This window comes from Phocoena sinus, chromosome 21 (genome assembly GCF_008692025.1).
Source record: "Phocoena sinus isolate mPhoSin1 chromosome 21, mPhoSin1.pri, whole genome shotgun sequence".
In the NCBI taxonomy this organism is placed as follows: Eukaryota; Metazoa; Chordata; class Mammalia; order Artiodactyla; family Phocoenidae; genus Phocoena; species Phocoena sinus.
The window spans coordinates 24,163,819-24,190,989 of NC_045783.1; the positions used below are offsets into that span (position 1 = coordinate 24,163,819).

At 40.4% G+C, this 27,171-nt stretch overlaps 1 protein-coding gene and 1 long non-coding RNA gene across 2 annotated transcripts in view; one reads left to right on the forward strand and one right to left on the reverse strand.

Moving 5' to 3' along the window:
- Positions 1-3,420: 3,420 nt before the first annotated feature.
- LOC116746675 lies at positions 3,421-21,782 on the forward strand. The gene is made up of 3 exons (XR_004347843.1): positions 3,421-4,704; positions 16,772-19,350; positions 20,433-21,782. It is a non-coding gene; the product is annotated as an uncharacterized LOC116746675 (long non-coding RNA).
- Positions 14,624-27,171, reverse strand: part of PPP2CB (protein phosphatase 2 catalytic subunit beta) — a 30,394-nt gene continuing 17,846 nt past the window's right edge. The window contains exons 2-7 of the mRNA XM_032618229.1: positions 25,461-25,670; positions 23,433-23,606; positions 22,068-22,157; positions 21,793-21,954; positions 19,800-19,918; positions 14,624-15,322 (exon numbers count right to left, since the gene is read on the reverse strand). Of these exons, the coding sequence (XP_032474120.1) occupies positions 15,250-15,322; positions 19,800-19,918; positions 21,793-21,954; positions 22,068-22,157; positions 23,433-23,606; positions 25,461-25,670 (828 nt within the window). The 3' untranslated portion in view covers positions 14,624-15,249. The remainder of the gene's footprint in view (positions 15,323-19,799; positions 19,919-21,792; positions 21,955-22,067; positions 22,158-23,432; positions 23,607-25,460; positions 25,671-27,171) is intronic.

Below are 27,171 nucleotides of genomic sequence, written 5' to 3' on the forward strand. Positions count from 1 at the left end.
GTGGCTTCTGTCTCGGTGTCTGTCTGTCCGGTCACTCACATGGGGGAAGAAGTCGTGTTGCGGGCAGCCTCCTGGAGAGAGGCCTGTGTGGCACGGAACTGAAGCTTGCCAACAGCACCGGGGCTCGTGCAGTTATGTGGGAAGTGGACAATGGAGCTAACGAATTAAGAGATCTAGCTAAATATATTCCCAACCAGATTATTGAAGATACCAGTGGTTTCTTCTTGCTGCTTATAGTAAAATGTGTGAGCAAAGAGAGAAGTTAAAGAAGGGACTTAAAGAGGAACCAGGCTCACTGGTTTGCAAGATGCCAAATAATGCAAAATTAAATGCCTTCAGAGTGAAGATTAAATCTAGAGCACAGTCTAAAGATTAAGCCAAGAGTGTAAATGTAAAATCCCTTGTTAAGATCTGAGACAGAGCAAAGGTGATGTCTCAGGATAAGACTCACAGATGATTCAAAGTTTAAAAAAATACATCAGCGGTAACCTGGCCAGCTTGGACTGAAAGAGAGAAGTGAAAATGAAGAGAGGCCTGTGGACCCCCCAAATTCTACTGCTGGGAAGCAAGCTGAGAAAACGGCTTGGCTCGGTTGTAAACCTGTCCAGTAAAAGAATGACTCGGAAGGTGAGTCCGAGGCCTCCGAAGGCCAAGTCAAGAGCCGTTGGAAAGTCATTTCCTGGCAGGAGGACTGAGTTCTAGTCAAGGAATTTCTAACACTTGCCCAGCTGGGTTGCAGAACTGCTCACCAACCAGTAACTTTTGTGTGCCGTTCATTTTCTTTCTTTGTGAGCAGGAATCATGCTGTCTGATCGGCATTTATACTGGGCAAGGGGAGGGGGAATAACGTTTCTATTCACAGGCCTACAGATCTGGAGGAACTGCTTGAGAGCTGGGCTTACGAGCTACATATACTCCCGTAGTTCCATCTTCACCTGGACCTGATTTAGGTAAGATTCTGGACCTGGAGCTGATGCCGTAGTGGGTTGAGACTTTTGTGTCCCTTGGGAGGGGGTGGGCTGTGGAGCCAGCCTCCCAGATGGCCCCAGTGATCCCTGTGTCCTGGTGTTCACGCTGTTCTTCCTGCTGTTCCCTCCTGCGATGTACCAGGGCTGATCACAGGAGCAACAGAATTAATCGGAAATAATATGTCCTTTCTTCGGTGAGATTACAAAGGACAGCTGCTTCTCTCTTGGTTCTCTCTGTCTCTGTGTCTCATCAGTTACTCTGACGGAATCACGCTGTTCGCAGCCCGCTGGAGAGGACCCCGTGTCAAGCAATGGGAGCCTCCTGCCAACGGCTCTGCCAGTGAGCTTGGAGAGAATCCTCCAGCCCCAATCATATCCAGAGACTGCAGGCCTGGCCGACACCTTGACTGCAGCCTAATGAGAGACCTAAGCTGCTCCTGGATTCCGGACCCTCAGAAATGGCGGGAGAGGTAACACACGTTGTGTAAAGCTATAGTGTTTTGGGGAAATGTGTTACGTGGCAATAAATAACTAGTACAAGAAATATTCAGGGCATTTCCCCCAACAATATAAAGACGTCCTTAGGAATGACTTTTACTTTTCTGGATAGATTCTTTGGTTCCTCTAGGTGTTGATATCTCTTTATCAGGGTTCCTTTCAAAGAATTCTTTGAAATAGACTCAAATGCAAATAGAAATGCAAAAGAAAAAAATCCAAACATTTCCGTATTTACCTGTTCTGATCACAGGCTCTATTTTCAGTTGTCCATCCACATCCATTTCCAAGGGTATTGACTACAGAAAAGAATTATTGCCATTTTAAAAAGATCTGTGTTATCTTTTAAAAAGCTAAAATTTCAGGCATTAACAAATAGGTCCTAAAATTTGTGGAATAAAGGTTCCTCTAGCCCCCCCACTCCCCAATTTCTAACACAAAAACATTAGGGCCATTTCTTTGCCTGGCAATACGTTTTTCTTTAACACAAAGAAAAAACACTATCAGTCATGTGTACAGGTAAAGGGCTAAAAATAGATGGTTAATTGTTTCCTTGGTGACAAAAGCTAATTCTTGCTCTGAATTTAGGGAAATTACAGATGCCTTAAATCTTTAGATTCTTGGTTAATAATACTATTCTTTTATACTGTAGTCCTCGTGCAATGAGTTGGAAAAATTAGAAACATGATTAAGGAATTATTTTTTCTAGGTGTGATGATGGTATTGTGGTTGGGTGAGAGAGAGGACAGTATGTGGGGATATAGGTGAATAAATATTAAAACTAAGTAAAAGGTACATTGAGGTACCTTATACTCTTATTTCCACTTTTGTATAGTTTTCCACGATAAGATGTTTAAAGACATCAATAGCTTAAGATAAAAAAGGGGACAGACTTGTAATTCATCAAGTGATATATGAGAAAGGTGTGACTTAAAATAGCTTTAGATTTTTTAAAAGAATAGCCCCAGGGAAAAGTAACTTGAATCCTCTTTCAGCTTAGCCTGTTTATTATTGTTTTTAATAATATCCTTCAGTGAAGGAGTAATACTGAAAAATTTAGAAGACCTACATCTTAAGTATACTAAAGAATGTTCCGAGTGTCGACTGAAAAAAAAAAAAGCACAACGTTTGAGAGTTGTGAGTTAAGTTTTATTTGGGGCAAAATGAGAACTATCGCCCAGGAGGGAGAGAGAGCATTTCAGGGAGCTCTGAGAAACTGTAATGGCAGAGAGGCGGGGGGAGGTCGGTGTTCCCCGTGACTTTAGTGACGGGGTGCGTGCGGTGAAGCACGCGTTTTGGCAGAAGCTCGTCAGGAGGAGCAGACATCACCATCAGGGATTTCAGTGCTTTTCTAGATACGAGGAGATTCACGAATTGGGCTCATAAAATCGGCTCCTGAAAATATCGAACTCTCTGCAGACCTGTTCCGCCAGTTTTTCCCAGAGCGCAGAGGGCCTCATTTCTGCTCTCCACCCTGAGCTCCTTTCAGGGGGTGTTGAAGGTCAGCCGCTGCAGCAGCACATGGTTTAATCCTTGTAGAGGTAGATGGCAAGTGCCAATTTGTAGTTGGCACGGGTATTTAAAAATAGTGTTCAGTCAGCACGGTGAGGCGTGCATTCTATAACCTGTTTATCTCTAGCACACAAGCCACATATCCTTATTTAGAGAATTTCCCCTACTTTTATTACTCTTCCTCTCTGTTCCTACCTCAGGTCGTAACTTTCTCCCTCACTGTCATGGACCGATGTGGGAGATCAACTGAGTAATTGGGTTTAATGGTACAATGGATGCCTGTTATCGAAACAACCTATAAATGTCATTTCAGGCTGTTCTACTATCGACAGTGACACTAAGGCGTATTTTGTTGTGGGGAGCAAAGAAAATAAAAAGCATAAAGCCATCTTTTTTTGAAGGAAATTTTTAAAGAAATGTGACATTCCTCTTTAAAGGGGCGGGGAGTGGGGTGTAGGGGAAGAGACTAGCCTTAATGAGTTCATTGTTCAGCTAGCTGAAATTGAGATCCTGAAAATAGCAAGTTCTAAACCATACAGCAGTTTTGGACTTCCACTTAGGATCTGAAGAAATCCACTTAGAAAGCTGCAAAAAATGTTTCTCCCACCCTGACAAGAAACGGCTGGATGACAGACAAAAGCGTTACGTTTTTGAGCCCTCAGGTGACTGAGGCTGCGAGGTAGACACAGAAACTGAATTCCGAAGAGGGAAAATCCACTGAGAGGAGAGACGGGGCACGCAGACTCTCTTCTGTCTCACATCAATGGGAGAAAAGGTAGCTGCTATATAAGCAGGTAAGAAAAATTTAGCCAAGATTTTAACATTTGTAAAAGCCAAGCGTGGGCTATTGCATCAGTTTGGAACGGGACTGGCTACTTAATTTGTGGGTCTTGGCACGAAATGAAAATACGAGAACCCTTGCTCAAAAATGAAGACTTCAGGATGGTGACAGCAGAGCATGAAACCAGACGCAAGGACCTTCTAAGCGTGGGCTGTTCGTGAGTGCACAGGTCATGTGCCTTGAAGCCAGTGCTCAGACGCAAAGGCGGTTCCCACTCACCTGAAAGCTGTTCGCCGTCCCTCCGCCTTCACCAGGTGTCCGCGAGAAGGAGAGAGAACATTGCCGACCTCCGTGCAAACGAGGAGGTGATTGGTGCCTGCGCAGGAACAAGCTCAAAGCCCCACGAGCTTCCCGGGATCCTTCTCCCCCGCAGAGCCGAAATCTTAAGGTGCTGGGGGTGGTACACCAGGTACTGTGGCCTCAGGACACTGGCAAAGATTTACTGTTTGTAGAGAAACAGTAAAAGCAAAACCCACCTTCCTCTTCCAGGACGCAAGCAAAACCCGCCTTCCTCTTCCAGGACGCAGGCGAAGACTTGTTGCTGCTGGGGGCAGGGTAGAAGCAGAAAGTCTCTGCTGCTGGGGGAGGGGCAGATACAGATACCAGATGATGGCTGTCCTGCTACGGGTGGCGCAAAGAACAAGCACCCCAGACCCACCACAGTTATCAGCCCGAGTTTGGAGGCCACAGGTAGGAGGAACAGGAATGCCAAGAAAACCTCACCCCTGAAGCCAAAGTACAAAGGGCCTGCCTGAGATTTGAGGCCGAATTGGAACAAACAGCGTGTCACCTGCTCCTACCACGAGTTTAGCACCCAGCCACAAGCAACAGCTGTCTACAACCGGGGGCGGGGTCAGAGCATGGAGGAGGACCCTCTCTCTGATACAGGTATGTGGGGACCATGGAAAGCTGAGGGGGACACAGGGACACAGGAAGCCTAACACCCAGCCCCTGCCCTGAGCACAAGGTAACAGCAGCCAGCCCACCGTTAGTGGAATCTGAGGCCTCCATAGGCCTGAGGCTCTGAGACTGTGAGCGATACTGAATTCTATACCTAGTGAAAATATCTTACAAAAAATGAATCATGAGGGAATGCTCTGGCGGTCCAGTGGTTAGAACTCGGTGCTCTCACTGCCGTGGGCCCGGGTTCAATCCCTGGATGTGGAACTAAGAGCCCACAAGCCATGTGGCATGGCCAAAAACAAAAATCATTTTGGCAGAAAAAAAAAGAAAGAAAAATCAGATTTCAGTTGCCAGGTGCAGCATTGGACATCCAAAAAGGCTGTCAGGCAGGAGAAATATTTTTTAAGACATACAAAAGCTGAAGGAATTCATCACCAGCAGACTTGCACTACAAGTAAATCTTTAAGGCAGAAGAATAATTATACCAGAGCGAAATATGAATCTAAACAAAGGCATGAGGAGCCCTGGAAATAGTCTGTATTTAAATGACTAAATACATAAAATCCTTAAAGATTTTTATTATTTATATCCCTTTAAATAATAATCTACTGTTTAAACAAAAGCAGTAATGTTCTATGTGATTTTTATTTCTCATTAAAAATTTTTTTTTGGTCTCTCTTCCCCCCATCCCCCCCCCAGCACCACACAGCACTGCACCACATGTGGGGTCTTAGTTCCCCGACCAGGAATCAAATCTGTTCCCCCTGCATTGGAAGCATGGAGTCTTAACCACTGGACCGCCAGGGAAGTCCCTGTGATTTTTAATATGCGCAAAAGCAACATGTATGACAATAGCACAAAGTTTGGGCAGGGATAAACAGAAATATTATAAGGTTCTTATACGGTATGTGGCATGGTATAATATTACTTGAAGATAGACTGTGTTCAGTTAAAGGTATACCACAAATCCTAAAGCTACCACTTAGAGTAACAAAACAGTAAGCTAATTAGCCACTAAAAAGATAAATGGAATACAAAATATTTAATTAATCCAGAAGAATTAAGAAAAAAAGAATGTATGGGATAAATAGAAAACAAAGAGCAAGATGATAGACTTAAACCTAACTGTACTGATGATCACATTAATTGTAAATAGTCTAAATACCCCCAGTTACAGAGTGTTAAATTGGATTTATTTTTTAAAATATTTATTTATTTATTTATTTTGGCTGCCCCGGGTCTTAGTTGCGGCATGCGGGATCTTTAGTTGAGGCATGCGACCTCTTAGTTGCGGCATGCATGTGGAATCTAGTTCCCTGACCAGGGATTGAACCCAGGCCCCCTGCATTGGGAGCGTGGAGTCTTACCCACTGGACCACGAGGGAAGTCCCTAAATTGGATTTAAAGAATAGCATCCAACTGTATGTAGCCCTAAAAAAACAGTGGTAATGGATAAACACCTCCAAAAAAAAACTACAGCGAATATGAAATATTGGTTGTCTTAGCTAATACAATGATGAAACATGTAAGAAAAGTCACAAAGATTAGGAAGGAAGTAAAGAGCTTTGTATTCACAGACAACATGATTTTGTAATTTAAAAAAATCCAAAGTAATTTCTAAGTATAAGAATTAAGTGTCTTGGGCTTCCCTGGTGGCGCAGTGGTTGAGAATCTGCCTGCCGATGCAGGGGACACGGGTTCGTGCCCCGGTCCGGGAAACACGCCGCGGAGCAGCTGGGCCCGTGAGCCATGGCCGCGGAGCCTGCGCGTCCGGAGCCTGTGCTCCGCAACAGGAGAGGGCACAACAGTGAGAGGCCCGCGTACCAAAAAAAAAAAAAAAAAAAAAAAAAAAGAATTAAGTGTCTTTAATATGGCTACTGGATACAAGCACGATACTTTAAAAATCACTTTTATTTTTATTTATTATCAGTAAACAATTAGAAATTAAAATAGAATGGTATCATGTTTTACAACAGCATTTTAAAATCAAATAGAGATAGGCAGAGAAACATTTCTGATACAGTGAATCCCAGAAACAGCAGAGAACATGTTAATCTCAGGAAGGGGTGGAGGGACTGGGGAGGGATCCCAGAGGAGATGTTCTTGAAGCTGAGTCTCAAAGGCACCCTGCGAGGAGAAAGAGTGGAGTTTGGGAGAGGAGCTGTGGGCTACGTGCCCTGAGTCTGGGGTGAGACTGGACAAGTACACAGGACCGAGCTAGATAGAGTTTGGGCACAGAGGAGTTTGGGCACAAAGATTTTGAGAACTTTTCCATGTTTCTGTTGACTTGGTCTAGGGACCACCTGCTCTGCCAACCCCGCCTGCCTCGTTCCTCCCAGGTGCTCCCCACCTGGAGTCAAGGTACCAGGTGTCTAAGCCAGAAACGTGGGAGTCACTCTTGACCCCTCCCTTGTCCTCTCCTCCATCCATTTAATTATCAGGGCCTGCCCTATCTTCCTCCTAAACCCTCCCCAGGTTCACTGTCTGCTCTCCATCCCCGTGGCCATTCCCCTCCTCCAGACAACCCTCTTCACTCCTGAATCCAGTGGCTGGCAGTGACTGGGTCTCACCACCTCCAAACTTTCACATTAGAGAAATCCTTCTAAAGCACATCTGACCACATTCCCCCTCTGATTGAAAACCCTTTTCATCCATCCATTTCACAAATACTGAGCAAGAGTTTGTTACATGTCGAATACTGTGGACACAGCGAAGAATAAAACATAGAATTTAAAGCCGATTGGGGTGGCAGACATCAATCCAGGGATCCTCCACCACCAAAACAATATATAATTACAAACTGGGATGTGTGTCATAGGAGGGCCTGACCTAGTGAGGGAGGTCCTGGAATGCTCCCCAAGGTATCCAGCTGAAGTTTGAATAGCAGTCATCCAGATCAAAGAGTCAAGAATGGGGAAAGAGCTGATGCAAAAGCCTTAGAGGTGCTTCTCTAAGCCTCAGTTTCCTCATCTGTATAATGGGGATATTTAGAGTTGTGAGGATTAACTGAGTTACTATGTATAAAGTCCTTAGAACAGGTCCTAGGATGTAATAAATTTTCAATAAGTGTTTAATAATAATAATTTTTTTTAAAGTAGAGCTGTTGGAAGCCTATCAACAAAGGAGTTAAATGAGAAAGTAGCATTTTTTAAAGGCATTCTGGCTTCAGGGAACATGGATTGGAACAAGGAAAGAACAGATTTGGGGGATTTAATGAGGATTCTTTTGCAGGGGAGAGCCATGGGACATTTAAACTTAAGGAGGCAGAGGGGACTTGGAGAGATTTTGTGATTTAGGCAGAAGAAACTAGTAACCTTGATGTTTGATTGGCGGTGGGATGCCATAGGAGGCAGCAAGGGGCCTCCCAAAATTGTGGCCCTGGCAGCAGGGGGTGGTGGTGATGTTCTTCACGCAGGTCAGGGGAGCCTGGAGGAGGACCAGGTCGGGGAGGTGCTGAGCCCAGTTCTGGACATGTTCAGATTCAGGTACCATGGGGCATCCAGGATGAGGGGCTGCAGAAGCAGCTAACTAGGTCTGGAGTTCAGAGGAGAAATTGTGGCTGGAGACGTAAGATTGAAATTGTTGGCAAATACATGAAAACTGGACCACAATCAACCCTTCTGGAAAAGGTGGGAGGAAGGCAATAGCTACATGATTTTTAAGGTTTCTCCTGGTTCCAACATGTGTAGGATTCCAAGTGTTGAGGTTGGTAGGACCCCAGAGACAAAAACCCTGCAAAAATAAATAAATAAATTAATTAATTAAATGAAATACGGTTAGATGGCAAGATTTTTTGTTTGTTTTTTTGCAGTACACGGGCCTCTTACTGTTGTGGCCTCTCCCGTTGCGGAGCACAGGCTCCAGACGCGCAGGCTCAGCGGCCATGGCTCACGGGCCCAGCCGCTCCGCGGCATGTGGGATCTTCCCGGACCGGGGCACGAACCCGTGTCCCCTGCATCGGCAGGCGGACTCTCAACCACTGCGCCACCAGGGAGGCCCTAGATGGCAAGATTTATACACCAAATATAATACCCCAAATAGTATAATACGATGTTGAGAGAAATTAAGGAAGACTTAAGGGAGGTATATGCCATCTCCATGGAGTGGAAGACTCCATGTGAAAACATCTATTCTCCCCAAAGTGATAGATACTACAGTCCTGGTCAAAAGCCCAGCAGGTTTTTGGTTTTTTTCTTCTCCTATGTGTGTGACTATAACAAGCTGATTCTAAAAAGAAAAAAAATTTATTGTGGTAAAATATACAGAATTTACCATTTTAACCATTTTAAAGTATATAATTCAGTGGCATTAAGTACATTCACAATGGTGTGCAACCATCACCACCACCAATTTCCAGAACTTTTTCATCATCGCAAACATACTACACATTAAATAGTAACTCCCTCTTCCCTCCTTCCCCAGGCCCTGGTAATCTCTATTCTACTTTCTGTATCTGTGAATTTGCCTATTCTAGGTACCTCATATAAGTGGAATTAAACAATATTTGTCTTTTTGTGCCTGGTTTGTTGCACTTAGCATGTCTTTGAGGGTCATCCATGTTGTAGCATATATCAGAATCTATCCTTTTTATGGTTGAATAATATTCCATTGTACGTATATACCATATTTTCTTTATCTACTTGCCGGTTGATGGACATCTGGGTTTTTTCCACCTTTTGGCTATTGTGAATAACACTAGTATGACCATTGGTACCTAGTGTAGTCTTTGTAAGATTTAAATGAGTGATTCAGTTTCTTTAATAGTAACAGTAGTAAGACTCCATTTTTTTTTCCTTTTCCATTCTCGTTTATTACAGGATGTTGAATATACAATAGGACGTTGTTGTTTATCCATTCTATATATAATAGTTTGCATCTGCTAGTCCCAAACTCCCAATCCATCCCTCCCCTCCCCCCCTCCCCCTTGGCAACCAGAGATCTGTTCTCTATGTAGTGTTTTTTTTAAAGTAGTGTTTAGATTTCTCTTTTTTAAAAAATTATTTATTTGGCTGTGTTGGGTCTCCGTTTCTGTGTGAGGGCCTTCTCCAGTTGTGGCGAGCGGGGGCCACTCCTCATCGTGGTGCGCGGGCCTCTCTCACTGTTGTGACCTCTCCCGTTGTGGAGCACAGGCTCCAGATGTGCAGGCTCAGTAGTTGTGGCTCACGGGCTTAGTTGCTCCGTGGCATGTGGGATCTTCCAAGACCAGGGCTCGAACCCGTGTCCCCTGCATTGGCAGGCAGATTCTTAACCACTGCGCCACCAGGGAAGCCCTCCATTTATTTATTTTTAAAATTTTTAAAGTGTATTTATTATTATTTATTTATTTATTTTTGGTTGCGTTGGGTCTTCATTGCTGCGTGCAGGCCTTCTTCAGTTGCGGCGAGCAGGGGCTACTCTTTGTTGTGGTGCGTGGGCTTCTCACTGCGGTGGCCTCTCTTGTTGCGGAGCACGGGCTCCAGGCACGTGGGCTTCAGTAGTTGTGGCACGTGGGCTCAGTAGTTGTGGCTCGCGGGCTCCAGAGCACAGGCCCAGCAGCCGTGGCACACGGGCTCAGCTGCTCCATGGCATGTGGGATCCTCCCAGGCCAGCGCTCGAACCCGTGTCCCCTGCATTGGCAGGCGGGTTCTCAACCACTGCACCACCAGGGAAGCCCCCCTCCATTTATTCTTTTTTTTTTTTTTTTTTTTTTTAAATTTATTTATTTATTTATTTTTGGCTGTGTTGGGTCTTCGTTTCTGTGCGAGGGCTTTCTCTAGTTGTGGCGAGCGGGGGCCACTCTTCATTGCGGTGCGTGCGCCTCTCACTGTCGCGGCCTCTCTTGTTGCGGAGCACAGGCTCCAGACACGCAGGCTCAGTAGTTGTGGCTCACGGGCCTAGTTGCTCCGCGGCATGTGGGATCTTCCCGGACCAAGGCTCGAACCCGTGTCTCCTGCATTGGCAGGCGGATTCTCAACCGCTGCGCCACCAGGGAAGCCCTCCATTTATTCTTGAGTCAGTTTGATAAGGTCAAAATACCCTAGTAATTTGCTCAGTACTTCTTTTTTGCTCAGTTTTCAAATTTATTGGCAAATATTATTCATAGTACCCTCTAGACTTTTTAATCACTTCTCTTTTATTCTGCAAATTCATGCTTTTGTTTGTGCCGCTGAATGTTTTCCTTCATTTTATTAATCTTTTCAAGCACCAACTTTGGTTCTGTTGATATTTTCTTTTGAATCTTTTCTTTAGATATTTGCTCTTAACCTTTTAACTTTTATGGAATAGTAAACACTTAAATCAATTTTCAGCTTTTCCTCTGTTACAATACAAGCATTTAGTTATAAATTTCCCTGTAAAGCCTGGTTTGGTTGCACTGCACAAGTTTTGTTTCTGTAAACAGCTTCATTGAGGTATATTTTACATATGAAATATTCCCATTTCAAGGGTAAAGATTTTTGGTGAATTTACCAAAAGGCGCAATCATGACCATAAACCGGTTTTAGAACATTTTCATCATTCTAACAAGAACCCTCATGCCCATTTACAGTTAATTCCCATTCCCACTGGCCAGGCAACGACATTCATTCATTCATTCAGCTAGCTGCGCCAGGTCTTTAGTTGCTTCATGCAGGATCTTTTAGTTGTGGCATTGGGGATCTAATTCCTTGACCAGGGATCGGACCTGGGCCCCCTACGTTGGGAGCATGGAGTCTAAACCACTGGACCACCAGGGAAGTCCCAGGGCTAATCTCCTTCTTTCTCCATAAATTTGCCTTTTCTGGGCATCTCATAGAAATGGAATATGTGTAGTTTGTCATGTCTGGCTTCTTTCATTAGCATGTTTTGAAGTTCATCCATGTTGTATTATGTTTCGGTTCACTACTTTTTATTAATGCAGGTTTACTATTGTATAACATTTTTGTCTATCCACTGAACAGTTGATGGACATTTAGAATGTTTCCAGCTTTCAGCTATTATAATTAATGTTGCTGTGAACATTTGCATGTATGTCTTTGTATGAATTTTTTTTTTTTTGCGGTACGCGGGCCTCTCACCGTTGTGGCCTCTCCCTTTGCGGAGCACAGGCTCCGGACGTGCAGGCTCAGCGGCCATGGCTCACGGGCCCAGCTGCTCCGCGGCATGTGGGATCTTCCCGGACTGGGGCATGAACCCGTGTCCCCTGCATCGGCAGGTGGACTCAACCACTGCGCCACCAGGGAAGCCCTGAACATGTATTTTAACCATATACGTGGGTAGCTATGAACGAGTGGCATTGTGGGGTCATAGTTACTTTACATTTAAGAAGCTGTCAAGTTTCCCAACGTGGCTGCACCATTTTACATTTATCAATAGCAATGTGGGAGGGTTCCAACTTTTCCACATTCTCACTAATATTTGTTATTTGTTCATAAATAAGAAAGGCTTATTATACCCTTTCTAATGGGTGTGAAGTGATATCTCAATTGTGTTTTTAGTTTACATTTCCCTAATGACTACTGATGTTGATCTTTTCATGTATTTATTAGCTATTTGCATATCTTCTTTGGTGAAATGTCTTTTCACATCTTCTGCCCATGTTCTGATTGTCTTATTGAGTGGTAAGAATTCTTTTAAAATCTGGATACAAGTCTTTTATCAGATGTGTGATGCAAATATTTTCTTTCAGTGTATGTCTTTTCATTTAATTCTGTCCTTTGAAGCACAAGTTTTGAATTCTTTCACAGTGCAGTTTATCAACTTAAAATTTTTGTGTACCATTCTTTTGGTGTTATTTAAGAAATCTCTGCTTAACCCACGTTGTCAAAGAGGTTCTGTATTTTCTTGTTAAAGTTTGATCCATTTTTAGTGAATTTTTGTGTATGATGGGAGGTAAGCATCTAAGTTCATCCTTTTGCATTTGCATATAACAATTTTCCTAACACCATTTGTTGAACAATCCTTCCCTTAATCAATTGCCTAGCTATTTTTGCTGAAAATTATTTGACTATAAATGTAAGGATTTATTTCTGGACTTTCAATTCTGTTCATTGATCTCTATGTCCATCCTTACATTTTGGCTGCGTTGGGTCTTTGTTGCTGCGTGCAAGCTTTCTCTAGTTGTGGTGAGCGGGGGCTACTCTTCGTTGCAGTGCACGGGCTTCTCATTGCGGTGGCTTCTCTTGTTGAGGAGCAGAGGCTCTAGGTGTGTGGGCTTCAGCAGTTGTGGCTCGTGGGCTCTAGAGCGCAGGCTTAGCACTTGTAGCACATGGGCTTAGTTACTCCATGGCACGTGGGATCTTCCCGGACCAGGGATCAAACCCGTGTCCCCTCCATTGGCAGGTGGATTCTTAACCACTGTGCCACCAGGGAAGTCCTATACTACACTGTCTTGAAAACTGTACTTTTATAAAAGTTAAATTTTGACATAGGGAAGTGAACATGCTCTTTGTTCTTGTTTTTCAAAATAGTTTCGGCTATTCTATTTTATCCACATAATTTTATATGTATTTTCATAACCAGTTTTTCTAAATTCTGTTTTATGGAAGTTTAAATTTCCTTTACTTCCTCTTTGACCCTTATTTTTGAAGTTTCAAAATATATAGGTATTTCTATAAATAATATTTTTGCTATTAACCTCTAAATTAATTGCACCATAGAGAATGTCAATTTTTTGAAAGTTTTTGAGACTTGCTTTATGGCCTAATAATTGCCAATTGTTATAAACGTTCCATATAAACTTGACAAGAATGTGTATTCTGTTAGGATACAGAGATGTATATGTTTATTATATCAATCTTATTCAAATGTGTTGTTCAAATATTCCAGTTGTTGTATTTTACTTTATAATAACAGAGAAGAGAGTTGAAATCTGCCACTGTAATGAAAACTTGTCAAGCTTTCTCTGCATTTTTTTTTTTTTTAACACTTTTTTTTTTTTGCCCCGGACGCGCAGGCTCAGCGGCCACGGCTCACGGGCCCAGCCTCTCCGCGGCATGTGGGATCCTCCCGGACCGGGGCACGAACCCGAGTCCTCTGCATTGCAGGCGGACTCTCAACCACTGAGCCACCAGGGAAGCCCTTTCTCTGCATTTTTAAGGCTTTTTGTTTTTAACATATTTGAGGCTATTTTGGTATATGCATTCAGGTTTAGAATTATGAGATAACTTTGTATTGGTTCTATGCTCTTAAATTTTGTCTCAGTCTATTTTAATATTTATATAGCTACTCCAGTTTTCCTTTTGGTATCTTTTCTTGGTCTATCCCATCTTCTAATTTCAACCTATCCAAGTCACTTTGCATCTGGTGTGTGTCTTGTAATCAGGTATATAGCTGGATTTTCTAAAAAACCAACTCTTACCCTTTGTCTTCTAACTAGAGGATACAGTTCATTTACGTTGATTGTAATTTTGAGATGTTTATACCTATTTTTACCATCTTGTTTTCTTATATAAAGACAAAAGAGTTTAGTTTTCCTCTGTGTCTTCCATCATCTCCCCCCTGCAGACTCAGCATGTTCCCTTCTGCCATCCGGAATTCATGCTGTACATTTAAACAGCACTACGACTTGTACTAAACTTTATGTGGAGGTTAATTTATTCTCATTTCTAGATCAAAAGGTAAAGATAAAATAACGTTTTGGTTTTTAAAAGATTCTACCCAGCCATATGATATCCTACAGTTTTTAGCATATCATCCATAGTTTAAAATGTGAATAATACAAATTACCTAATGAAATGATGTTTAGAAATAAGAATGTCTTTAATGGCCTAAGAAAGAGTCTTCAGGTATTCTTAAAAATTTTTTTTCTTCTGAAAATAAGTCCTAAACAAAGACCACTACATTTAAAGTACCTCAACACAACTATTTATTACAGGTCAAGAGATCTCATATGAAGTTACAAAAGAGTAAAACTTTCATTTAAAGTGTACCACAGTAAATCAACATGTTTTTGTTTAAAATGGAAAGTTTATTTGCTCAGTACACCAAATAGAATGCAAGCACTGTCATGACAAATATACAGAAATATGCAGATCAACATAAAATAGTAATTTAGTTTAAAGGAAGGGAAATCTCTTTAAATGTTATGACAACGTACTCCCAAGAATCTTTTTTTCAGTTAATTATACAATTCAATAAAATACACAGTAATGAATTAAGTGGAAGTTAGCTTGTGAATTTTTCTTAAAAATAAAAATCCAACCCTATTAATCCATGCCAGTTAAACACTCTAACTAAAATTTCCAAGTAAGTGCAAAAGGAGATGGAGTTAGTTACCTTTTCTGCTTGAACAGTCCCAAGGAAAATGGTTACTACAAACACAGCAGGCAAACTGTTAAGACCGACCGATCTAGAACATAGTGTTGAACTAATTTCAGTCTCAAGTTGTGCTAAATGCTCATCATTAGTATGGCACAGTTTGGTCCATGATATGGTTTAATGCCAAGACAGATCCCAATTTGTTAGAGAAACACACAGATTACTGTTGCTTTTTTTTGTTTTGTTTCTAAATATATATATTTTAAAAAGCCAGGTATACTTCCACATACAAAGGCAGGTTTTCCCTGGAGGAATTTACAGAAAGTAGTCTGGGGTGCGCCGGGTCACGTGAGGCTCTCCACGACGAGGTGCTGGGTCAAACTGAAGGCTATAAATGGCAAAAAAGAAAGCAAATGGTTAAAGGATTTGACGCTGCAGGCAAACGAATCAATAAAGAACAAGACACCGAGGTAGAAAGAGCAGTCCTTGTCTCCCACCTTTTCTGTGTTCTTTATGACTGGAGTGACCCTGGGTAGGTCACTGCAGGTGTTCTCTTTCATAAAACTATCTCACAGAGCCACGGTGAAGATTTAGGCAGACAAGATGTCTGGTTCATAAATGGTTTGTAGTATTACTATCAGTTGAATAGAAGTAAAGAGAGCAGACATGCTTGTTTTAGATTTTAGAGGAAAAGCATTCAGTCTTTCACTATTAAGAATGAATGATGTAATTAGCTGTGGGGTTTCTGTAGATGACATTTACCAGGATGAGAAAGTTCCCTTCTTTGACTAGTTGAGTACAGCTGACCCTTCAACCACACGGGGTTGGGGTCCCGACCCTCTGCATTTAAAAATCCGAGTATAACTTAAATAACTTAAAGCCAGGCCCTCCGTATACGCGGTTCCTCCCTACCTGTGGTTCCAAAGCCCCTGTAGTGCTGTAGAGTTTATAGAGTACTAAAAAAAAAATCCACATACAAGTGGACTCACACAGTTCAAACCCATGTTGTTCAAGGGTCAACTATACTTTTATTGTGAAAAGGTGCTGGAGTCTGACAAATACTTTTTCTGGCCTTAATGAGATCATGTGGTTTTTGTCCTTTATTAATATGGTTTATTACAAGAAGTGATTTTCGTATTTTGAACCAACTTCGCATTCCTAGGCTACATCTCACTTGGTCCGTGTATAATTTTTTATATACTTATGGATTTGGTTAATATTTTGTTGCAGGTTTTTGTGTCTATACACATAAAGAGTATTGGTCTGTAGTTTTCTTAAAATGTCTTTGATTTTGGTAGTAGGGTAATACAATCTTTAAAGAATTGGTTGGGAAGTAATCCCTCCTCTTCTGTTTTTTGTTAGGTCTTTGTGAAGGACTGGTGTTAATTCCTTTTTAAACATTTGGTCAATTCACCAGTAAAGCCAACTGGGCCTGGGCTTTTCTTTGTAGGAAGTCTTAAAATTATTAATTTAATTTCTTCATTTGTTATAGGTTTATTCAGATTTTCTGAGTCAGTTTTGGTAGTTTTTCTTCTTGTCTTTCTACGAATTTGTCCAGTTTATCCCAAGTTACCTAATTTGTTGCCATATAGTTATTGTATTCCCTTACAATTCTTCTTCTTTCAGTAAGGCTTGTGGGGATTTTGGTAATGTGAGTCTTCACTCTTTTTTTTTCTTGGCCAGTCTAGTTAAGGCTTTTCAATTTTGTCAAAAAGAAACAACTTTTGGTTCTGTTGGTTTTCTCTACGGTTTTTGTACTATTTCATTTTATTTCCACTGCTAATTTTATTTCCTTCCATATGCTTGCACTGAGTTTAGTTTGCTCTTCTTTTTCTAGGTCCTTAAGGTGTACATTTAGGTTATGGAGGCTGGAAGTTGGAGATCAGGGTGCCAGCATGGGTGAGTTCTGGTGAGAGCCCCCTTCTGGGTTATATATTGTCAACTTCTAATTCTATCTGACTTTTAATACAGGCATTTACAGCTATAAATTTCCCTGCAAACACTGCTTTCACTGTATCCCACAGGTTTTGGTACACTGTGTTTTCATTTTCACTCATCTCAAAGTATCTTCTCATTTCCCTGGTGATTTCTTCTTTGACCACCCCCCCCGCCACAAAGGTTATTTAGGAGTGTCTTAGTTTGTACCTATTTGTATATTTTCCAGTTTTTCTTTTGTTATTGATTTCTGATTTCATCCCACAGTGTTTGGAGAACATACTTTGTATGACTCCAATCTTAAATGTTCTCAGGCTTAGGGTTTATAGCCAAGCACATGGTCACTGTTGGAGAATGTTCCGTGTGCGTTTGAGAAAACTCTGTGTTCTGCTATTGCCTGGTGGAGTGTTCTGCAGATGTGAGGGGTAAAGTTGTAGTGTTCTTCAAGTCTTCTATTTCCTTGCTGATCTTCTGTCTAGTTCTGTTATTGCAGGTGGCATAATAAAGTCTCCAACTATTTTTGTTTGTCTGTTTCTTCCTTCAATTCTGTTCATTTCTGCTCCGTATATTCTAGGGCTCCACTGTTAAGTGCATATGTTTATGATATATTTTCCTAATAGTCTGACTCTTTATCATTGTGAAGTGTTCTTCTTTATTTCTAGTAACAGTTTTTGGTTTGAAATCTGTTTGGTCTGGTATTAGTATATCCAGTCCAGCACTGTTATGGTTACTATTTGCATGATGTATCTTTTCTCACCATTTTATTTTTAACCTATTTTTGTTTTTGAATCTAAATTATGTTTCCTGTAGACATTATAAAGCTAGATATTAAAAACAAAAACACCAACTTGATAATTTCTGTCCTTTGATTGCATTGTGTTGATGACTCATTCAGTGTTATTGATATGACTGGATTTATACCTGCCATTTTCTTTTCTTTTTTTAAATATGCCTTTCTTTGTTTATTGGTTCCTGCTTTAACTCTTTCTTTTTAGTAAAATATTATTTTCTAACATAGTATTTAAATTCCTTTAATGACTTTACCATTATTTTTCTTTTTTAGTGGTTGCTCTGGAACTCAGAATACACAACTTAGGAAATTCTACTTCAGATTTATAAATTCTAGTGATTTAAGAGGTATTTACTCCTAGATAGCATATAGCTCCTTTCCATTTCCCGTTTTTGGTATTGCTGTTATACACAGTATATGTTACAAACCCCAAAATTATTATATACACTTTTTAATATAATTACTATAATATATAATTACTATTTTATATACTCTTATGACCCTGAAGAAGCTGAGAGAGAAGAAGAGTGAGTGTATATTTATACATTTTGTTAAATAACCTTCTCATTTGTATTTTCTTCATATTCTTCCTTTAATTCAAGTTACCATCTGGCGTTACTTCCTTCTTTAGTACCGCTTTGTTCCCACCCACCTCCTCTGTGCTGTTACTATCAAATCTATGACTGCATTTCTATATATTCTGTTTCTTTTAAGTTCAATTATACTACAAATATATCCTTACTGTGTCATGCAACTGGATTTTAAATCAGTTAAGAAGGTGCAATTCTACCATCTTCTACTATTACTACCTTGTGTGTACAGCTGACTTACTTTCTGGTATCATTTGCTTTCAGCCTGAAGTGCTCCCTCTACTATATCTTGTATGGCTGGTCTGCCAGCATTGAATTCCCTCCATTTTTGTTTATCTGGGTATGCCCTTCTTTTGTGTTCATTCTGAAGTTGTGCTGGATATGACCTTGGTTTTTTATTTTCAGCACTTTGAGTATGTTTCATTGCCTGTCTGAGGAAATGTCAGCTGATTATTCGATTGAGGTTCCCTCTTGTAAGTCATTTTTCTCTTACTGCCTTCAAGATTATTTCTTTTAGACCCTCAACATTTTGACCATGATGTGTCCGACTGCTCCTGTGTGGGTACAGCCTAATGTACGTGCACAGCCATCTTGTCTCCCAGAGTTGACTGTGATGATCTCAGGAAAGCTCTTCTTCACTATCTCTTTCCCTGCTTTTACCTGTTAAAGTTCTCCTTGCTCTCCTCTTTTGCTTGTTGCTACTAGTATCATGGGAGCTATGAGAGCCTTCTTCATTGGTCTCCACCATAATACCCACTGTCTTCAACAAAATACTTAGGCGTGCAATTCTTGACCCTCTGTTCTAAGTAAGGTCAGCCCCCTCAGGCAGAGGTAAGGAACTTTTTGTTCTACATCTTTCTCTGAACAGAACTTCTATGCCACTGTTCCGGAGTTGCAGGCAGGTATAATGGCCCACTTCTTAGTGACATCCCCTGTTCTAGAGTAGGCACTGAGGCAAGAACTGGGGAGACAGCATTCTCTGCCTGCCACACATGACTGGAACAGAGCCTCCACACTAGGAGCCAGGGAGGGGAAGGGAGTCTCAGCCTGACCGACTGCACCCACTGGGAGCAGAGCCTCTGTAACCCTGGACTGGGACAGGTGAGATATGCTGGCACCTGCCCCCCAGGGGGGGAGAAACAACAGCCCTGGACTGGGAACTGGGGGAGGGGAGAAGCCCCATCTTCTTGACCACACCCACCCGGGACAGAACGACTGCAGTGTAGTTTCTGTACAGGGGATCTGGAAACAGGAGGAAACACTCGTGACTCAAATTCCACAGACTCTGGTGTTATACTGAGAGTTAGCAGATCCAGAATAAGTGTTTCTGTATTTGCTGTATACATTTAGGACAAATTCCAAACACTTGAAACAATTGTTTAAAATAACGTTTTCCAGTCCAGTGTTTGTTCCTACTGGGGAGAGGGTTTGCCATGTTCCTCACTCCGCTATTCCAGAAGCAAAACTCCTCAACCTCTAACTTTAATAATCCACATTGCAACTTTCCTTCTGAAAGTGATTACATACAATTAAAATTTAAAGTTACTTACAAGGAATACTTCAAAGTGTCATCTAGTTCCATGATGGCGGCCTGGTTCCCACAACGGTAACAGTAATTCGGCGCGCTGAAAATGGTAACCACGTTCCGATCGTGACACCAATTGTATCCCTGCAGCGTTAAAAAAAAAAAAAAAAAATCAGTATTTCACCATAAAATCATAATGTTGACATAGCTAAGTTCAGAAAGCTAAACTCAAAAGTTACACGAGCATTCTCTGTGGAAATGCAGTCTTCTGTGTTACCTTATGTGGTGTCCATCTTTAATATGTACACCTGCACTGAGATTCAGCTATGGAGCTCAGTAACTTTTTCTGCTTAATCTACGCTTGAGATCGAGGCTAGGATGTGTATTCAGATTTCTCCCACAATGATGGAAGATGTCTCAATTCTTTCTCATAAATTATGTCAATTTTTGCTTTACGTACTTTGACTGTATTACTAGGTAAATAAAAATTTAGAATTATTCTCTCCCATATAACTGGGGCCACTTTTCATCAGCAAAATACCTCTTTTTATTTCTAAATATACTACTTACAGCCTTTTCTGAGTCATATTATTAACCATATTTTGGATAATTATCTAATGACGTATTAATACACCATTTTCCATCCCTCTATTTCTAGTCTGTGGTATCATCATGTTTTAGATAAATCCCAAATAATGCGTGAGTTTTTTATCCAATTTGAGACTCTCAGTATTTTAGGTAAGTAAAAATTTGTATCCATTCACATTCCTTATGATTATAATGAGGTTTATCTTTACTGTACAAATCTACGTTCTTTATTACCATGCTGTTACCCCTTCTTGCCTCTGTTGGGTTAGTGAAATTTTCTCTAACATCTTGAAGCCACTCCCTACTGGTTTGGAAGGATTATATTCTATTTATATTCCTTTAATGTTTAAAGAACAGTAACATCATGGTAGAGAAATGTGGCAGGCACCACCTTAACTAAGTGATCCAAGTTAGTTCATAGCACCAGCACTGGGGAAGATCCCATGACCTGATACGATGTGCCGAGAAGGACACATCATCATACTGTGATATGCCCGCCCAAAGTGCACATCCCGAATCATAAGGGAACATCAGCCAAACCATAAATGAAGGCTATTTCTACAAAATAAAATTGCTTGTCGTCTTCAAAAATGTCAAGATTATGCAAAACAAAGGAAATCTGAGGAATTTCCACATCCGAGGGGACTGAATACAGCATGATCCTGGATAAGATTATAGGTGCCCACACATTATTAAATTTTGCTATTAAAAAATTCTGCTATTAAAAAATTCTGCTATAAAGGACATTGGTGAGATAATAAAAATTTAACTAAAGCGTTTATAGACTTAAACATTTTTTTTATTATTTTATTTTTTTGGCCGTGCTGCGAGGCTTGTGGGATCTTAGTTCCCTGACCAGGGATCAAACTTGTGTCCCCTGCAGTGGAAGCACAGAGTCTTAACCACTGGACCATCAGGGAATTCCCTGAATAAAGCACTTAGATAATGGTACTATATCAATGAAAATTTCCTGACCTTGATAACTATACTGTGGTTATTTAGGAGAAAGTCCTTATTTTTACAAAACACACATGGAAATTTGCATGTAAAGGAGGATCTCACCTTCAGCTGACGTTCAAACAGCTAAAAAAAAAAGTAATGTGTGAGGGGAAAGGGGAATAGGAAGGGAGAGAGAATGATAAAGCAAATATTAAAATATTTATATTTTAGGAATCTGAGTGTAGGACAGAAAGGAATTTTTTGTTACTATTTTTTTGCAATTTTTCTTGAAGTCTAAATTAATTACAGAAGTGAGATATAATTTCGCTTTGGCCAACTAGTACTTTCCCTACTTGCTAAAATCAGCCAAGTGTTTTTTCCTTTCATTTAGGTAATGGGGAGGAATGTTTCTGACATTCTAAGTCATGAAGCTTTATTAGAGAGACATTTATTTGAAACAGAGATCATCATCCTATAAGAAAAGGACATACCTCCATTACAAGTTGGTGAGCACGAGAAACCAGTGTGAGACCGTTGGCATGGTTAAACGTTTCAGAAATATCTTGTCCAAATGTGTAGCCAGCGCCGCGTGGTGAAATACCCCACCCACCACGATCATCTGGATCTGACCATAACAGATCACACATTGGGCCCTGGCAAAGAAAATAGAAGTATGCGACGTAAGTTATGAGTATTCATATTTAACTAATCTAGGGTTACCACAATGTGGTTATATTGCTTTCTTTTTCATTAAAACTAAGTTTACCTCATGTGGAACTTCTTGTAAACGATCCAGGGCTCTTATATGATCCAGTGTATCTATGGATGGGGAGAGGCCACCATGGAGGCAGAATATCTGTTTATGAATTTAAAAAGAAAATGAATTTGTTTTATTAAATGCTAAAAGTTAATGGAGAGTAAATAATGGTTACCAATGTCAATGCTAGTAGCTTTTCTTTTCAAAATAGCATTTAATAATATTCACAGTGGAAAATGTATAATACACAATGGAAAAAAACAAAAAATGCATGATCAGAGAAAGCAGTTAACATTTAAAATACACTTCTTTTTTCTTTATAATCCTAGGTACTTTATATAGTATATTTCCACTTTCTCTAGAATGCGATTTCCGTGCTTTGTGACCCACCATTAACTTTTCTGTTGGTTACTGCTGACATATAAAAATTTTAAATTTCTCTTACAGCAAAGACCCTACTGATTCCTGTTATTGGTTGTAATAGTTTTTCAGTTTTCTAAGAGTTTGAAAAAATATTTTTGTTATTTTGTTCTCAATGTTTATACCGGATTTATTTATTTTTATTTATATATATATATATATATATTTTTTTTTTTTTTCGTGGTACGCGGGCCTCTCACTGCTGTGGCCTCTCCCTTGCAGAGCACAGGCTCCGTACACGCAGGCTCAGCGGCCGTGGCTCACGGGCCCAGCCGCTCGGCAGCATGTGGGATCTTCCGGGACCGGGGCACGAACCCGTGTCCCCCGCACCGGCAGGCGGACTCTCAACCACTGCACCACCAGGGAAGCCCTCTAGATGAGTTTTGACTATTATATTTCTTTAACAGACTTTTCAAAAACTGCTTTGGGCCATATTGATCAACTGTGTATTTTTGGTATCTATTTCTGCTTTTATTTTTAATTAATCCAAGTTTATTTTACTGTTTCATTCTTTGAATTAAATGTAATTTATAAATAAATGCATTTCCTTGCATTTCATCCCTTACTTACATCTAAAAGTTCTGGTTTACACTATACTTCCACTTGGTCATTTAGAAATGACTTCTATTTTATGAGTGTTAGTAGAAGACTGAAAGTTCCCAAGGAGGTAGATCTGTCCTACTACTCAGAATCAGAAACTGTCACTTAACACATGGTGTATAAACAGATATATCAATAGATGGAAAGGGAAGCAGGAAGATGGAGAGGATGAAAGGAAGAACTTGCTGGTCTCAACGTGTATAAAACTTACCCAGTTCCCTGTTCTGAAACTTTAAGTATAAGGGAAAGAGGCAGAGAAGGCCAAGGAGATGCAGAAAGAATGTCATGTCAATCTAGACCCTAAATTACTAATAGAAAATCTTTTCCTACTTTTATCTGTCCCCACATACATACCTGCCCATCTACTAAAGCTGTAAGTGGCAGATAGTCAAACAGATCTGTAAAGTATTTCCAAACATTGGCATTCCCATACTTTCGCAGACATTCATCATAAAAGCCATATACTTGGGTAATTTGTCGGCTTTCGTGGTTTCCTCTCAATATTGTAATACGTTCTGGGTAACGCACCTGAAGGAAAAGGCAAAGAAACCCATGGAAGTATTTTTACTAGTGTTATGCTAAGCACATTAACCTCTGACCCATTTCTTTAAATGGTCCTTCAGTCTGCTAGTACATTAAATGTAAATTTTTTCAGAATAAAAAATTTTCTCATTCATCACCAGGTCCTCTTGATTAACCTTTGAAGTATTTTTTTATGGCCATCCTTCTTCATACTGTGTATCCATACTCCCCTCACTGGAATCCTTATTAACTGGTAACTATTTTATTATAATAAAATCGTATCTGACTCTGTCTCCAATATCTTTTTCATACTCAAATTATCACTAGTCTTCTTAGTCTTTCCAGAACACTATGACTTTTTAATGCTCCACAGACACAAAAGAGATCTGGACCCAAGACAAACTCTACAGACTAACTTCTCCCTCCCTTTTATTTCCCACAGAAGAATGTATTTGCCAACAGAACACAAGAACAGGCCCTGCCAGGCTGGAGATGAAGATGGTGAGGTGTAGGAAGGGAATGAATAACTTTTTTTAATATATCTTTGTTATGCTTTAGTTCACTTCCTAGAACCTGTATATTTTACAGTATTATGTTGAAAACCAACTTTTTATGATGCACATGTATTGTTAAAAATTTTCATAAATAATTAAATATTTGACAATTTGGGGGGAAAAAAAGAAATTTTAGACATGTCAAAAAAACCCCAAAAACAGGCCCTGCCAAATGTGGGCAAGATTTCAAATGTATTTATGTAGTTTCCTTTCCATAACAGAACATAGAGACATACTTTATGGCATACTTTTTGGTTAGCAATGTGTCTGATAAGAAGTATAAAAAAGCATCAGATTCTGCAAACCAAAAAGCTGCAAATGCATACTTCACACGTATTCACTAAGCATCCGTCATGTGTCCAGCAGTAAGCACAGAGTTCAAATCTAGTACCAGGTCCACACAAATATAATACATGAATTCTGCTGGTTAGGGACTAATTTCACTTAAGGAAGTATGAGAAACAAGGCAATACACCACTATGTAACGTAAATAAGGGATGGGAGAATACATTTTACAATAATTTAGAGTAGAAGGAGTAAAGCTAAGGTGGTTGAAGGCTTCATGGAAGAAGTAGGACTTGAGCTGAGTCTTGGCAGAAGGGGTAAGAAATCAAAGACAGAGTAATCGTTTGGGGAAATCAGGTAAATATTTGGAGACAGCCAGAGCACTGAAATACTATGATCTGAGGCAAAGAGTTTATGCTACCAACTACTAGCAGCAAATTCAGGCTAGACAGTAGAGGAGACTCTACCAGACTCCAGCCAAGGAGTGTGAGCTCGATTCTGCAGGTAACACAGAATCATTGAAGAGTTGGGAACAGCGAAGTAACAAGATGAATGTTAAATGAGAGAGGTTTAATCTGGCAGCATATGCAAGGTGGATCTGGAGGGGTCAGATCTTGGAAGCAGAAATATTAGCTGCCACACTACTGTACTAATTAAAGTGTGAAGTGATGAAGATATACATTGTATGATAGTAAAAATAGAAAGACAGGAATAACAGATTTTGCAAGGCAAGAATTTTTTAAAAACTTATTAGTTGACTATATATGAGGGATAAGTTGACTAAAAATGATTCCAAGACTTCAGCTATGGATTACCTACAATAATTTACCAGAAGTAGGCAGGAGAGGTTTAATATATCTTTTTCATGTCTCTCTCTCAAAAGATGTAAAATGAAGTGTTATTTTAAGGGGCTATAAAGTGAATGGATCATAAACTAGAACATGTGATATGCAATGCCGCCACTCTTGCCTTTTGCCTATTAAAGCTTGAAAAAAAAATAAATAAACTTCATTAACCATACCTTTAATGCCACAAGAAGAGTCACAGTCTCCACAGAATAATAACCTCTGTCTACATAGTCACCCATGAATAGATAGTTTGTATCTGGTGACTTCCCACCGATTCTAAAGAGTTCCATAAGATCATGGAATTGACCATGCACATCTCCACAGACGGTAACAGGACAACGGACCTCTTGCACATTTGATTCTTTTGTTAAAATTTCCTTAGCCTGTTAAAAAAAATGAAATCAACAATTAAAAAAAAAAATTCTATCACAAATTTTTTTTTTTTTTTCCGGTACGCAGCCCTCTCACTCTTGTGGCCTCTCCCATTGTGGAGCACAGGCTCCGGACGCGCAGGCTCAGCAGCCATGGCTCACAGGCCCAGCCGCTCCGCGGCATGTGGGATCTTCCTGGACCAGGGCACGAACCCGTGTCCCCTTTGCATCAGCAGGCGGACTCTCAACCACTGCGCCACCAGGGAAGCGCCTATCACAAATCTGAAGGCATCATTTCTTGTCTATTAAAAGAAAATCTGGAGGAAAAAAACCACCTGAATGTGTATTATAAAATCATAAAACTAAAACCACAACAAGATTCCACTTTACACCTACTAGGATGGCTAAATAAAAAAGAATTACAAGTGATTTTGAGGATGTGGAGAAATTGGAACTTTCACACAGTGTTGGTGAAAATCTAAAATGGTACAACTGCTGTGGAAAACAGTCTGACAGTTCCTCAAGGTGTTAAACATAGAATTACCATGTGATTCAGCAATTCCATCCCTAGATATATACTTAAGAGAAATGAAAACTTAAGTTTACACATGTTCATGGCAGCATTACAATAGCCAAAAAGTGGAAACCACCTAAATGTCCATTAACTAATGAATAGACAAATATGGTATTATTCATTCAATGGACTATTACTCAATAATAAAAAGAAAAAGAAATGAGGTCCGGACACATGCTATAACTCTGAAAACATATTAAGTGAAAGAAGATAGTCACAAATGGTCATATATTGTATGACTCCATTTACGTGAATTGTTTAGAACAGACAAATCTACAGAGACAGAAGATTAGGGTTGCCTAGGGCTGAGAGGTAATAACTAAGGGGCATGGGATTTCTATGCCTATTCTCATACCCTATAGGCAGGAATGCACATATCTGGAAAGCTAACAAAATGTAAACTGATCTGAGGCAAAGACTGCCTAACCTCAATATCCACTATCCCTTTCCTTCTCAATAATTAAACTCATTGTATTCAATCAGATAGCCATGCTCTGAGCTGAAAAACTACATTTCCCAGCTGTCTTAGTTCAGGCTGCCGTAACAAATAACAGACTAGGTGGCTTAAACAACAGAATTTTATTCCTCACAGTTCTGAAGCTTCAGAAACCCAAGATCAAGGTGCCGGTTGATTCGATTCCTGGTGAGGACCCTCATCCTGGTTTGCAGAGGGATGCCTTCTTGCTGTGTGTGCCTTCTTCACATGGTATTAAGAGAGAGAGGTCATCTCTCTAGCGTCTCTTCTGATAAAGGGCACTAATTCCATTCATGAGGGCTTTACCCTCATGACCTAATTACCTACCAAAGGCCCCACCTCCAAGTACCATCACACTGGGGATCAGGCATCACCTATGAATTTTGAGAAGATACAAATATTCAGTCCATAGCACCAGCCTCTCATGCAACTACAAATGGCTGTAAGACTAAGTTCTGCTCTGT